This window comes from Rhododendron vialii, chromosome 6a, assembly GCF_030253575.1.
Source record: "Rhododendron vialii isolate Sample 1 chromosome 6a, ASM3025357v1".
Lineage (NCBI taxonomy): Eukaryota > Viridiplantae > Streptophyta > Magnoliopsida > Ericales > Ericaceae > Rhododendron > Rhododendron vialii.
In genome coordinates this window covers 42,593,655-42,608,509 of record NC_080562.1, presented here as the reverse complement: position 1 = coordinate 42,608,509, position 14,855 = coordinate 42,593,655, and the positions used below count along the sequence as shown (strand labels likewise).

At 38.9% G+C, this 14,855-nt stretch overlaps 2 protein-coding genes and 1 pseudogene across 4 annotated transcripts in view; all 3 read right to left on the bottom strand.

Moving 5' to 3' along the window:
* Nucleotides 1–967: 967 nt before the first annotated feature.
* LOC131328768 (uncharacterized protein At4g26485-like) lies at nt 968–2,894 on the bottom strand (annotated as a pseudogene).
* A 1,795-nt stretch (nt 2,895–4,689) lies between these two features.
* Nucleotides 4,690–8,449, bottom strand: LOC131329773 (uncharacterized). Of its 3 annotated transcripts, XM_058363156.1 has the most exons (3): nt 8,081–8,449; nt 7,843–7,927; nt 4,690–5,489 (listed from the first exon to the last, which is right to left on the bottom strand). In XM_058363156.1, exons 1-2 carry the CDS (start codon nt 8,424–8,426, stop codon nt 7,854–7,856), a joined length of 420 nt encoding a protein of 139 aa, XP_058219139.1. In that variant the 5' UTR covers nt 8,427–8,449; the 3' UTR covers nt 4,690–5,489; nt 7,843–7,853. The 3 variants fall into 3 exon arrangements, with proteins under 3 accessions (XP_058219139.1, XP_058219138.1, XP_058219137.1); XM_058363155.1 differs by having other exon boundaries at nt 4,690–7,927; XM_058363154.1 differs by lacking the exon at nt 7,843–7,927 and having other exon boundaries at nt 4,824–5,489; nt 8,081–8,447.
* A 36-nt stretch (nt 8,450–8,485) lies between these two features.
* The window catches only part of LOC131329687 (uncharacterized), a 28,121-nt gene continuing 21,751 nt past the window's right edge, over nt 8,486–14,855 (bottom strand). Inside the window, exon 3 of the mRNA XM_058362990.1 lies at nt 8,486–10,340. Within this exon, the coding sequence (XP_058218973.1) occupies nt 8,567–10,340 (1,774 nt within the window). The 3' untranslated portion in view covers nt 8,486–8,566. The remainder of the gene's footprint in view (nt 10,341–14,855) is intronic.

The following is a 14,855-nucleotide window of genomic DNA, read 5'->3' as shown; positions in this document are numbered from 1 at the left end:
AATCGCCGACCAGATGCCCCGTTCACCTCCCACGTCCCACTCTTTCCATCTCCCCCATCTCTCTCTCTCCCAAAGAAATCTTTACCAAAAAAAAAAAATCTTTAACAAAAAAAAATTGAAGAAAAAACAAAATTCTAGGAAATTTATAATATTCCTTGAATCTCTTTGTTCAGTTTGAGAGATTAGAAGCTCTTGAGTATAAAAATATTGATTGATTTGATTTACGAATACTGTTATTTTTCTTCCTCAAGAAATTTATAATATTCCTTGAATCTATTTGTTCAGTTTGTTGTGATATTGGGCAAACCAACAAACCCATAAAGCGCGAAGAATAATCAAGAAAATAACTGCAAGAAAGAGAGATTTTATATGATTTTTAAACTGTGTACCTGAGTACATCTATCACTCATACAAGATGCTTTATGCGAAGAATAATCAAGAAAATAATTGTAGAAAAGAGAGATTTTATGTGGTTTTTGAACTGTGTATCTGAATACATCTATCACTCAAACAAAATGCTTGATGTGAAAGAGAGATTTTACATGGTTTTCGAACTATGTACGTGAGTACATCTATCGCTCATACATGATTTTAACCATCTATTGTTTGTACTTTCGCTAACACAACGTTGAAGTATGTGGCGCTAGCCTAAGGGGTTGTTCTTTTAAAAAAGCCATTAGCTTTCCCGCTAAAAATGAGCCAAATAAACCCACATAAAAACGAAAATAAGCCAATAAGCCACTTTTTTCGTCTTTATTCAAAAAATATTGGATTTCGATCAAAATTTTATACTTTTTAGATTCCTCTCGTCATGAGGATGCAATAATCCCCAAAAAAATGAGGATAAGCCAAGTGATACGAAAAAAAATTTGAATAAGGACAAAAAATAAGCCACTTTGGCTTATTTGTCCAAACACCCCCTAAGCCTAATCATCAGGTTGTTTAGAGTTAAAACATAAGGCCCAATTTTGTATCAATTTTTTGTCCGCTAAAAATTCCTACCAATTTTAAACGGTTGAAATTGTACAACACACTGCACAGCACGCCCCCGGATTGTGCACTAATATCCCCATGTTTCCAGATTCACATTCTTCAGAGTCTTCACTCCACCTATTCACCAAGTCATTCATCTTCATGATTCTGCAGCTAAACTGCAAACCATAAACTAAAGACCAAATTTATAGGTTTTGCTAGGATTACGGTTGAAATTCTTGTCACCCCCAAACCCATATTTTGTGCGGTAGCCAGGGAAATCGATGAAATTGAAATGCACCTCGTCAATAAGTTGAAGGCCTGCACTTGATGCCAGTTGCTCCAGATTCCATTCACGAAAGAACCCATTTGATTTGTGGATAACATGGATTTCTCCCCCTTCCGCGATCATCTCTCTAGCATTCGCAATGAAAAGGCGTACGAGTTTTCTTTCTCGCCTGCAAGAGGAAATTTGTTGATGGAAATGAAACTTTAATTGTGTATGTTCGGAATTGATTACTAAAGCAGTTATATAAAACCCGGCTTCTTTCCAGTCAAAACTCAGACGACACGAAGTTGTCACATCCCGATCATTCATATCGACAATCATTGGTTCAAATTTATTAAAGTCTTTCGCCGGTGGTAGTCTGCTAACAAATTTGAATCATTAAAAACACTTTATAACACTTTTGGTGGTTCGTTATTGCATGAACAAGTCTTTATATACGGTCAAAACTCGTACTATAGAGAAGCCAAATTCATACGAATGAGATGAAATTTACTGACCGGAGTTTTGATTCTCGGGAATCATCGGCAAAAAACCCAGAGAGTGGGAAATTGAAAACTATGGGATCAAAGTCATGCCTCGGAACAAGATTTGGCCTGCCATTTGTGTTGCATCCACACCATGCATGACCTTGGCTCCCCGGCTCCTTAGACTTCGGATATTAGACATTGCACTCCTATAATTTCCGCTCAAATACCCTGAGGAGTCCAAATGAACAACAGATATCTCTATAAATTCCTAGAATTGCTGCTTGTCTTTGACTTTAAAGTGATAAAATTCCCCATGAAACATGCCCGATATTTTATGATTAGATTTCTCTGCAGTCCAAAGTGCAGACAGTTAAGACTGTTTGTCTTAGTATTCGATGGTCACTGGAAGATTCTTCTCAGAAAGATTCTTGCGACAAATCATTAAAAACACTTTTCGAAGACCAAGATCATACAAACGGCTATCTGCAGACCGATATCAGACTACAGATAAGCCTGCATGTAGGTATGCAAAATAACTGGTTCGTTAACTTACACACAACTTGTGAGTTACCTGTTGTATCGAGTGAAGTGGCGATGATGTTATGGGCAGAACCAAAAGCCATAGCCAAACTCGCAGAAAATGAGAAGTCGCCTTCACCAACGAGCAGTATCTTTTGGAAACTGCTGCAGTGCTTTATCCATCTCTCTTCTATCACCAGAACTGCCTTATTTATAACCACCTTTTCCTCCTCTTTAATTCCTTCTTCTTTCTCTCCCGGTGGTGGCTCCTTCTAATTACTCTCTTCATCGCTTATAATAATTGACTCTTCTGAGACCAATGAAGAAAACAGAGTGCTAGTATCTTTGGTAGTAGACCAGTAGTCCAAGACCGATTATTGTGGAGGAGAGGTAAGAAGATTTTGATGCAATGCAACTGTGTTCGAAGTGGAATCCCCAGAAACTAAATCAGAAAGATCAGGTGGAGGTGGAGGATTCAAAACAGGGGTTGTGATTATTGAAGGGTCGATGCATGAGTACTCTGAGCTGTTGGTTTGCAGAAATTCAGTTCTGGCTATGGTTTTTAAGAGTGGAATTGTTGGAGAAATGAGGAAATGTCCTCTGCTTCACCACATCTGCATATACACCTTGGACAAAACTTGCCCCATTTTCACTCTCTCTCTCTCTCTCTCTCTCTCTCTCTCTCTGAATTTCTTTTCCTCTTCTTCTTTTCCTTTCAAGTACTATTGTGATGCTTGCTCCCCATTCATCTTCTCCATGTGAAAAAGTGTTGGAACTCACACCGCCTATTTCCACCTCTCTCGAGGAGACCTGATTTCTCTCTCAATCAACACGTTTGACCCATGCACCAGTGGAAAGGTTTCCAAAAAAATCTATGCGTAACAAACAAAGATGATGCAGGGACTGTGCCTCCTCCGGTTGTGTTTTATCCTGTATCTTGTGTCTCTACTCCGGTTGTCCAAGGTCGGGGTAGCAATCAACAAGAGCTTCCTCCCGTGGCTCTCCATCAATCAACACGTTTTCAAGAGCCTCCAAGAATCCCTTTGGAAGGCGATTTCATTGGACCTCGTCAGAGCTTGAACCAGGTGGTGGGTGATTCCACATCACCTACGCCCGCTAGTGGTGAAACTAGGAAGAAGCTTCAAGAGAAAATAAAGATGTTGAATGCTTCAAAAGACAAAATGAGTTAAAACTTGCATGTCATTTGTGTTGCTTTTTTGAGTACCCGGGGACCCTGCCGAGCGGCACCCCTGCCGAGCGGCCAATCCAGCCATTCATCTCAGAATCAACGGCCCGGATCGAAACATCTTTTTCCTTTTCCTTTTTTTTTTTTTTTTTTTAAATCCGTTCGATACCTTTACATTTGGACGGCCGAGATGTGCTCGGCACCCCTGCCAAGCAGGCACCCCTGCTTGGCAAGGTCTCTAGGTCCTTTTTTTGAAGTGCGTTTTGAGCATTATTGGATATCTACTATGTTTTATTTAAGTTTTAGATTCTCCAATTCTTTCTTTTCTTTTCCTCCTGGGGTATGCTCCTTGTAGGCTGTATATTCGATTAACCTTTTTTCTATTCAAGCTAAGTTACCCAAAAATAAAATAAAATTCTATGCATAATTCAACTTGTATTGACCAATCCCAAATTTAATTTACTAGACATGCACGTGATAATGTGTTCTTTTGATTTTCTTTTTGAATATGCGGGGTGTTCCGGACTAGACTGCATATGACTTGCACTAATTCTTACAAATCCCTTCTCTCGCCGATTGGAGGTCTTCTCAGCTGGGCTTGTGCTTGGGCGGCTGGCTTCTGTGTGGTGGTTGGAGGTGGGCTGGTGCAGCGCCAGCAGATTTTAAAGTTTGTAGCTGTTAGGTGCTGATTTAGGCTTTCATTGTTTGGGCTTGTCCCACCATCAAGGCTTTCAGGCCTTTTATTAGTTTGAGCTTATTGTTTTATCTAGACTTTTAGGCCAACAGATGTGGGCTTTGTCCCTATGAGTATTTCCCATTTTGGCTTCTTGCTAAGCTTGAGGTATTGGATCTTGGATGGCCATAGAATTATTGTTAGCATTGTATACTCGGTTGAGTCTCGGGTTAGGAATATAATACTATCACTCCTTGTTCCTATTAATCTTTGTAACTATTTCAGAGATTAATGAATTTTTTTTTTCCTTTCAAAAAAAATTCTTACAATCCCTTCCATATCTATTTCACACGCTAGACCAGTTTTTCCATCACTTCTCTTTCGGTACGTATCAAGTTGCTATATGAACAAAACACAAGGTTTGAAGTATTGCACTTAAAGTACTGACTATAATTTTTCAGGAAAAAAGAAAGAATAACAATGCGTACTTGGAAAGGGAAGGAGGTTGTGGACCTGAAGAACGTTTTAGAATCTTGAACAAGAAGAACACAAAAGCCATTATTGGATACCGTAACATCATGGATTAAAACACGCCATCAAATACTACTAATTATTCCAGAAAGTCAGCAGTACTTTCATCTGCAACTTTTACACACTTGATCACAAATTCACTCATTATCTTTGTGGAATTCGTAAACCTAGATCTAAACTGGGAGGAAGTAGAAGATCTTGAATTTCATTACTGTTCTTGATTTCTCAACTCAGGAACCAAGGGTGATCATGCACCACTTTATAGAACAGAATCCCCTAACCGAATCCAGCTCAGCAACTGCATTACTTAAGCTAAGCAAGCTTACCACTTAATACAACAGATTAACTAATCTAACTAACAGACTTAATGACCCTGACTTACATGCCCCTGCAAACTCATGTGTGTGTCAACAACAATGAGTTTGTCTTTGAGCAAAAGAAAACGAGCTGCACACAAAGACTTAGTAAAAATATCAGCCACTTGATCTTGAGTGCCAACATGCTGAACCTGAATTTGTTTAGACAGCACCTTCTCTCTAATAAAGTGATAGTCAATCTCAACATATTTTGTCCTTGCATGATACACTCGATTAGCAGCTAATGCAAGAGCAGACATATTATCACACCATATGATAGGTTGTACAGAAGCATGCTCTCCAAGTTCCAAAAGAAGAGTTTGAATCCAAGTGACATCAGCTGCTGTTTGAGTAAGGCTCTATACTCTGCCTCTGTAGAAGATCTCGCAACAGTGGGTTGCTTCTTAGCACACCAGGACACTAAGTTGGAACCCAAAAACAAAACAATAACCAGTTGTTGACCTTCGGTCCAGTCTATTTCCTGCCCAATCTGCATCTGAAAAAGCAGTTAGAACTAAGGGACTTGGAGTAAAATGCAACCCTTGTTGAAGAGAGCCTTTGATATATCTGAGGATTCGTTTAACAACCACAAAATGGCTGTGTTTTGGACTATGCATGTGCTGATAGGCCAGGTTTACAGCAAATGAAATTTCAGGTTTAGTTAGAGTGAGATATTGAAGTGATCCCACTATAGTTCTGAACCAATGAACATCAGGAAAATCAGGGTCAGGATCATAGACAGCAGGTTTGGAAGATGAAGGAGAAGAACTAGGTTTACATTCAAACATGCCTGCCTTGACCAAAAGATCAGTTCCATACTTAGATTGTGAAAGGAGAAGATTTGGACCATGACGTAGCACCTCAATTCCCAGAAAATAACTCAAGTTGCCCAGATCTTTCATTACAAACTTAAGAGCTAAGAAGTTGAATCAACTCTGTAATATAGGAAGAAAGACTTCCAGTAACCAAGATATCATCAACATAGATTAAGACCAAAGTGACACCTTCTGCTGTGGTCTTAATGAATAAAGAAGAATCAGCTTTACTTTGAATAAACCCTTGTTGAAGGAGAAAACCAGAAAAGATGGAGTACCATGCCCTTGGTGCTTGCCTCAAACCATACAAGGCTTTAGAAAATTTACAGACAACCTATGGATGATCAGGGTCCTTGTATCCTAGTGGTTGTCTCATGTATACTTCTTCATTGATCCCCATGCAAGAAGGCATTTGATACATCAAGTTGCTTGATAGGCCAAGAATAATGGACAGCCAAACTGAGAATAACTTTGACTGTTGGTTGCTTAATCACAGGACTGAATGTCTCATTAAAGTCAACACCTTCAGCTTGTGGCAACCAACCTAGCTTTGTATCTGTCAACAGTCCCATCAGAGTGTCGTTTAATTTTGAATATTCATTGACAACCTATGATAATAGCACCTAAGGGAGGTGGTACTAAAGACCATGTCCTTTGTTTCACCAAAGCTGAATATTCCTCACTCATGGCTTGTTGCCAAACAGGATACTTCATAGCTTCAAAAAATGTAACTGGTTCTTTGTCTGGCAAGGAGGGATTTGTACCCACAACATTCAAACTAAAAACAGCTTTGGGTTTAAAAATTTCATGTTTGGACCTTGTGGTCATAGAATGAGGTGCAGGATTATTAGGATGAGAAGAAGAAGGAGGTATAACAGAATAAAAACTCTCTGGAACAACAGTAGAGACATTTGGAACAGAAGAAGATGGAGAAGAGACAGAACTGGAATTAGAAGAAGAAGAGTGAGGAATAGGACTATAGTAAGAGAAGCAGAAACAGGAACACTAGATTCAACAAGAGGAGAGACAGGATAAGATACAGGAATGATGATATCTTCAAAAGTAGTTAAAAGGAACATGAAAAGAGGTGTAAGAAGGAGAAGAAGAAGGAGGAGGAGAAGAAGAATTGACTAAAGCAGAATATGAAAATTCAGTTTCCACAAATTTGACTTGCCTAGAGACATATACTTTGTTTGTACAAGGATCAAAACACCTGTAACCTTTAGTATGAGGACAATAACCTAGAAAAACACAAGGTGTTGATTTTGGATGCAACTTATGAGAATTATAAGGCTTGAGCCATGGGAAACAACATCCAAAAGGTTTGAAACAAATAGTCAGGAGATTTTTGAAATAACAAAGTGTAAGGAATTTGAAACTGAATACTAGAATGAGGTAACCTATTCACAAGATAGACAGCAGGTTTTAATGCCTCAAGCCAGAAACTAGTAGGCATTTGTGCCTGAAGAAGAAGAGTAATAGTGGTTTCTATGAGATGCCTATGTTTTCTTTCAGTAATCCCATTCTGCTCAGGTGTGTCTGGACATGAGGTTTGATGAAGCATACCATTGGTTAAGAACAAATTTAGAAGAAAATTTTTAATGAATTCACCTCCTTTGTCACTTCTAAGAGTTTAAATGGTCGTGTGAAATTGAGTGTTGACATATGCTTTGAACTGAGCAACAACATGTTTTACCTCAGATTTATAGTGCAAAGGGAATAACCAGGTAAATCTAGAAAAATCATCCACAATTAAGAGGTAATATCTATATCCCTTTTGAGAAGGAATAGGAGAGGGGCCCCACACATCTATATGCACAAGTTGAAAAGGAACAATAGAAAAAGTTTCTGATTTAGGAAATTGTAGTTTATGGCTCTTAGCCATATTACAGAAGCTATAGTTGATCACATGTGGTTTAGAAACAGGTAATCCCTGTTGTTTTATTAAAGCAGAAAATAAAGGAAAACTAGGGTGACCCAGCTTTTGATGCCATATCATAGCAGAAGAAACAAGAGCAATAGGTGAAGTGATACCAGAAGAAATCTCAGAGGAGGTCAGAATGGGCTAAAGACCCCTGTGGCAAGGCCCCTTGTACAAGATTTTGTCGGTAAGTTTGTCCTGAATTTCAAGACCAGAAAAATAAAAAATAAGTGAGCAATGGTTATCTTTGGCAAATTGGAAAACAGATATCAGATTATGAGTGATTTGTGGTGTATGAAGTACTTTGGATCGCTGAAAAAGTAAATGAAGGTGTTGGGAGCAAACCCTTACCAGTATGAGAGGCTTGAAGATGAGATCCATTACCAACCATGATGCCATCATTCATAACAGCAGGTTGAGGATGAGCAAGATTCTGAATACTGTGGGTGATGTGATTTGTTGCCCCACTATCAAAGTACCATGGTTGGGAAGAAGAAGCAGCAACTTGTGGTGAAACTAAATCATAATCCTCATTATAGGCAACTGATGGTGGAACATGAAATGAGGAGCTGCCTGAAACCATGCCAGGAATCTGAGAAAAGGATGGAGCAGTGTAGGCCTCAGTAAAACCAGCAAAATGAGGCTGTGATGTGGAAGCCTGAGAACCAGAAAATGCATTCTGCTGTGAGGGTATCATAGGGCCCCTTGATGATTGTGGTATCTGTCCTGAATTTCAAGACCAGAAAAATAAAAAATAAGTGAGCAATGGTTATCTTTGGCAAATTGGAAAACAGATATCAGATTATGAGTGATTTGTGGTGTATGAAGTACTTTGGATCACTGAATAGTAAATGAAGGTGTTGGTAGCAAACCCTTACCAGTATGAGAGGCTTGAAGATGAGATCCATTACCAACCATGATGCCATCATTCATAACAGCAGGTTGAGGATGAGCAAGATTCTGAATACTGTGGGTGATGTGATTTGTTGCCCCACTATCAAAGTACCATGGTTGGGAAGAAGAAGCAGCAACTTGTGGTGAAACTAAATCATAATCCTCATTATAGGCAACTGATGGTGGAACATGAAATGAGGAGCTGCCTGAAACCATGCCAGGAATTTGAGAAAAGGATGGAGCAGTGTAGGCCTCAGTAAAACCAGCAAAATGAGGCTGTGATGTGGAAGCCGGAGAACCAGAAAATGCATTCTGCTGTGAGGGTATCATAGGGCCCCTTGATGATTGTGGTATCTGAGATTGATACATAGGAACTTCAGAAGGATAAGGAAAGGGATTCATCCAAGGAGAAATAGGTTGTCTCCACTGAAAATTCTGATAAGACTGTGAAAAGGGTGGAAACACTTGTGGTGATTGAGGTCGATAGTAACACCAGTTGGTAGAATGATTACTTTTTCCACATATATCACACGGCAATTGCTGTTTAAAATTCATGTTTGGGGAAACAAAAGACTGCTGCAATTGCTGTTGTGGCATCATGTTCTGAGGCATATACTGATGTTGCTGCGTTTGAGATGGTGGTAAAATCTGTGACATATACTGAGAATCAGGGTGACCAAGAATCTGAACAGGTGGAGATTGAACAGAACCAAATACATTTGGGGAAACAAAGTGCTGTGTAGAACCAGACTGAGTGGATATCCCAAGTTGACCAAAAGAGTGATTTAGACCATCATAAGACGTGGAACCTGGAGAAGTCATGGATGATGAAGCACCAGAGGAAGAAATGTCTGGCAATTTTCCTTGTGCTATTTGATTTCCATGAGTAGCAACAACCAAAACAGAGCCAGTTGAGACATCTCGATCAGATTCCTGAAGAAGCTGTATGTCTTCTCTATTGAGCATGTTTACAACGTCATTAAAAGTAATATGTGTGCCACTGGTCTGTAAAGCCCTTACTGTAGTCTTAAAACCATTGAAGACCTTAGGTAAACCCCTTAAAGTATGAAAGATGAGATCATCATCATCAACTGTACTGCCCGCAGCAGCCAATTTTTGGGCATACTCTTTAATAGTATCAACATAACACTCTATAGTAGTTGTCTTGGTGATGTTGTAAAGCTTGCTTTTCAGATCTTGAACATTACTCTTAGACTGAGAGTTATAATGATTTGACAACGATTCCCAAACTTCATGACCGTGGTGTAACCCTAGATCGTAGGGAATGTTGTTTGCGTACGGAGAGAAATTTGTTTGAGGCTGTCGGAACTCGTAAGGAACAATTGGCTGTCGTACCGTTTCAATCGGAGTCTGCACAAAGTTCTGAAATGTGATGCGAGCCATATCCAAACTCGACGAAACTTTTGGCCTTTTCTTGGTGTGAGGTGAGAATCCGAATTTATAGGTACTGCAAGCTCCCAAATGAAAGGTATCGTCACTACCCGGACCTTGGCCTCTCTTATTGTTGTATCCTGGGTAGTCCTCTGCCTTAAAATCCACACGCTCGATCAATGCCAAACAATTCTGTGAGGCAAGTTCCTCAAGATTCCACCGGTTATATGGAAATGTGGTTTTGTGGTTAACGTGAATTTCGCCATTGGCTCCCAGCATGCCTCTTGCATTCCATAAAAATCCATACACAACATACCTATGCATCCTGTGTATTGGACGTAACAAAGGTTAATGCACAATAATTGTTGGTTCAGGAGGATACTTAAATTGATACGACAGAGACCACCAAGAGCACCAAAGATGTCTACCACAATATGTTCGTAATCGGGACTCGGGAGGATACTTAAATTGATAAAACATAAGGTAATTTCACAAGAAGGCCACTCACTTGATGAGAAGGATATTGTCTTCTTTTCCATAGAAGCCTGCATGAGGAAAGTTGAAGATAATCCGATCGAACTTCCGCATTTTGAGATCAGTATGAAGCTTCATTGTGGTAGCATCCACTCCGTGGAAAAGGTCTGCTCCCAATTGTTCCAATTTTACCAAATTTGATTCTGCTTGCTTGTACTTCTTAATCAATTCAGCTAGTCAGAGAAAAATAGAGTCCATCAACTCGTAGACAAAAACAGTAACAAGGAGAGAAAATAGGAGAAAAGTAAAGGATTTAAACCAATGAACTAAACAGTTTCAGAAAACTTAAATCACAAGATTCACAACAGAACCCATGATATTAGAACAAAACAGCAGATCCAACGTATAAAATCTCCGAATGGGGAGGTAAGATAATAAGGCATTTTAATTGCATATAGCCATATACTATGAGACACGTTTTTTCCGAAAAAATTTGACGACTCTATGGATTATGGATGGACTAAACCAAGGGATCAATTTCGCTGTCTATTAGCGGGGCCAATTAAAACTTGGGCAAAAATCTCGTGCGGACTGACTTAATACAGTAATGGATAACACGCGAATGGGAGCTTCGGGTCAATCCTCCTCTACTTTCCTGGAGATGGAGACAACACAATATCAGAATATGGTTTGTAATGGGAAGTCAAGCCGCAAAAATATTCCTCTATCGAAGAGATTTTGCAGTTGATCTTGTATTCTTCTTTGAGATTAAATTCTTTCCACTGGCGGTGGAAAACCCCACTTTTCCACCACTGCCATTTTCGGTCCTACCGTGTACTTATTGTTGATCTCAACTGTTCATCTTGTAGACCCCACATAATAGTGTATCCATGCAAAAAATTAACTTGATCGAACCTCGATAAGAGTATCAAAAATTGAATTTGCTTTGTAAAATGGACAGTTTATCTTTAATATTATTGGCAAAAATCAGATCGTCCATTTTATAAATCAAAATTCAAATTTTGATATATCTAGCGACTTTCATTAAAGTTAATTTTTTGCATGGCAATACTATACTGTTGGTTTTATAATATGAACGGTTCATATTGCAATAATAAATGCTCGGTGGAGTCCATAATGAACGATGGTGGAAAAATGGGATTTTACACAGACGATGGATAAAATTTATTCACTCCTTCTTTTGCTTCTTTATAGCACTGGACAACTGGTCAACTTTATAATGCCTTCACATGGCATTTTGTTGGATGCTGGTTTTGCCCATGCAGTGCTCGTAATGAAATGATAGAAGCCTGTTCTCTCTCTTAATCATTCTCAAGTCAAGATTCTATCACTCCAACCACAAGAACCGAAGCTAGTGGGAAATAATTGGTGAAAAAGGAGGAAATCTTCTTTACGGAACAGCTGTAATAAAAGAGTTACGGAGCTCAATTGCGACCGTCCAAAGTATTTTTGGACGATCTGGATTGAAAACCAATTATAACCGGGGTAATAATTGATTGTGATTAACTTTATCCTCAAAATTTTTTATTAAAATCTGGACTATCCAAAATCGAAATGGACGCATGAGATTAAACAATTTCTGTGAACATGTGAACAGAATGTTTACGGAGGCTCCATGAAAAAGATTATCCCTTAAAAAAGACCCAAAAGATAGTGGGTAGTAATTACTTAATCCACTCAGTTGTACTACAGAATGAAGCAGGGAGTGTATCACATTGTGCAAAAACAAACAACAAAAAAAAGCGCAAAAAAATCGTAAAAAAGTTAGGCCAAAAGGGCCAAAGCTTCCTTCCAATTGGATATAATTTCAGCCAGGGATAAGTCATTGCCCAATTCTCTGAGGGCCTGTTTGGATGGGGGCTATCGAAGGGGTATTAGTAATACCCCTCCTCCTAAAACCGTGAGCTCATGGTTAAGCCATGGTTTGAGAACACATTTTGCCGAGGATATTAGCTAAGCCCCGGATTCTCTTGTACCCCCTAATACCCCTGCCGGAGAATTATTTATGGGGAGGTTTTGGGGTGTTATTATATAATACCTCCGGATAATACCCCTCTCTCTTCCATTTCAACTACAAAATAACTTTATTCCATCATTTTATCTCTCATCCAAACCAAATACTATTTAATCCCACCGTCACATCAATGTGGACCCACATTTCTTACATAATACCTCCTACTATCATATCCCCTCGTAACTAATACCCAAATCCTTATCCCGCATCCAAACGCGCCTCGAGTATTAGAACAACAACAAACATGAGTATCAAAGCAATCCCGTGCAGGAGGCGAAGAACACAAATTGGTGGAAGAAAGAGCTAAAGAAATGGAGAAGTTGCAAAAGGGGAAATAAACGTATAGAAATATGTATACGTACACCTTCACAAAGAAAATTCCATTGGTTTTGCATATATACATGTTGCATAGGGGTAATACCCATTGATCTGAGGCTTCTAAGAAAACTCTGAGTAGGATCATTCTAATTAGTGAGATATTCAAGGATTGAAAACAATCTATTACCGCTAATAGATTATCTATTAGATTATCTATTAAAGGTAATAAATTGTTTTTAATCCGGATAATCCAATACTCTTTTAAAGAGCTGAAATTGAACTCCGTCTTCGTAAATAAGTTTCTCTCTTTATTCCTACGCTATTGCTCAATGCTCAGTAACTAGACAAGAAACAGAGTGTATCCCACCGTACCAAAAATACCATAATACATACACTCATGCAACTATACACAAATATACTTTCTGAGTTTCGCTATTTACGATCTTTTAATCAAAATACCCAATGATCGGAGACGCTTAAGAAAGCCCTTAACCAAGATTTCTCATTTATCCATCAATCGAAAAAGCGGCAACTTTTCAAGATAAGAGCAATCAGGATGAAAACAAAGATACCGTAGGAGTCAAGGGAAGAAGCGACGATGTTAGAAGCAGAGCCAAAGGAGTGAGCCAAACTCAGAGAAAATGAAAAGTCCCCTTCGCCCACTAGCAGTATCTGGTGAGACGAACAGTAATGCTTCGCCCATATCTCCCTTTCTTCTTTCACTGCTCTGAACAATGCATCACACGCTATCCCTATCGCCATGGACGTTTCTCTCTCTGTTCTCACTCGAAGGACTCTGCTCTGATCAAGTTTGAAGAGAGAGAAAGGGAGAAAGGAAAGTGAGAAGAAGCGACTGTTTACTCCATCGTTGTTGGGAAGCCGTAGAGAAACGATAGATTCGATTTTATCAAAAGGTGCCCTGAGGTTTTGTGAGAATAACAGTTGTGCCACTAAAACTAGATGCTTGCAAATGGAAAGGTTCCTTCGAAGTTAAGGAATTTGAAAGGGTGATTTTGGAATGATTTGACTGAACGTAGGAGTGCACCTATTTTTCCAAAGTAGGAGACGCCTATGAGACGTGCACAATAAGCTGCTGATTTTTTTTTTCCTTTTTTTTTTTTCTCTCTCTCTCTCTCTCTCTCTCTCTCTATGAATAGCTCTCATTCTTTACAAAATATTGGGGGTGTTCAACTAACAGAAATCACAAAAAAACTTAACGCATTTTATCATTTCGATTTTACTAACAAAAATATTTCAGTATTTATCATCTCGATTCCACTAACTAAAAATTTGTCAACAAAAATATTTTTTGTTATAGTAACTCTACTTAAAAACTCATCAACAACTTATTCAATACCAGAAATAGAGAGAGAGAGAGAGAGAGAGAGAGAGAGAGAGAAATGTTTGGAAGTAAGAGAAATCTAGGGAGAATTTTTTGAATTTTTTTTTTGAATTATAAAGAGAATAAGGCATAATTAATATTTCTCAACAATTTATTCACTATCGGAAAACACCTAACAATTTCTCAACCACAAATAAAAATTTATAAATTTTTCACTACCAGAAACATCTCCTGGGTTGGGATCGTCTTTGGTAGTACTTGTCTTGTATAGTATTTTTTTCGCAATGCAAGAGTGTGATCGGTTTTTATACTTTTGTAGAACTTATATTTTTAAGGTAACTCAGTGTAAACACCCTATTTTTGGGACTGTCCAGACCAGCTTGCTTACGGTCTTTTGTTGCCCCAATGATGATTAAAGGTCGAGAACATTTCAAGGTCGATGGCAGGTCTTGAGCTTTGAGCTTTGGACATCTTTCATTTAAACCCTTTCGAATTCCATCCTCAAACCCTTCGAGCCAGATGGCCCCCAGCAAAACCCTACTTGCTTACGCCAGTGTTCTCTTGGCGCGCGCTAGTCAACTGCCACGTGTCGGTCATCGACCGTTGACTCAGTTATCACTAGCGCACGCAGGTCAAAACATGGAGCACGCTAGTCAAGCCCAGTCAAATCA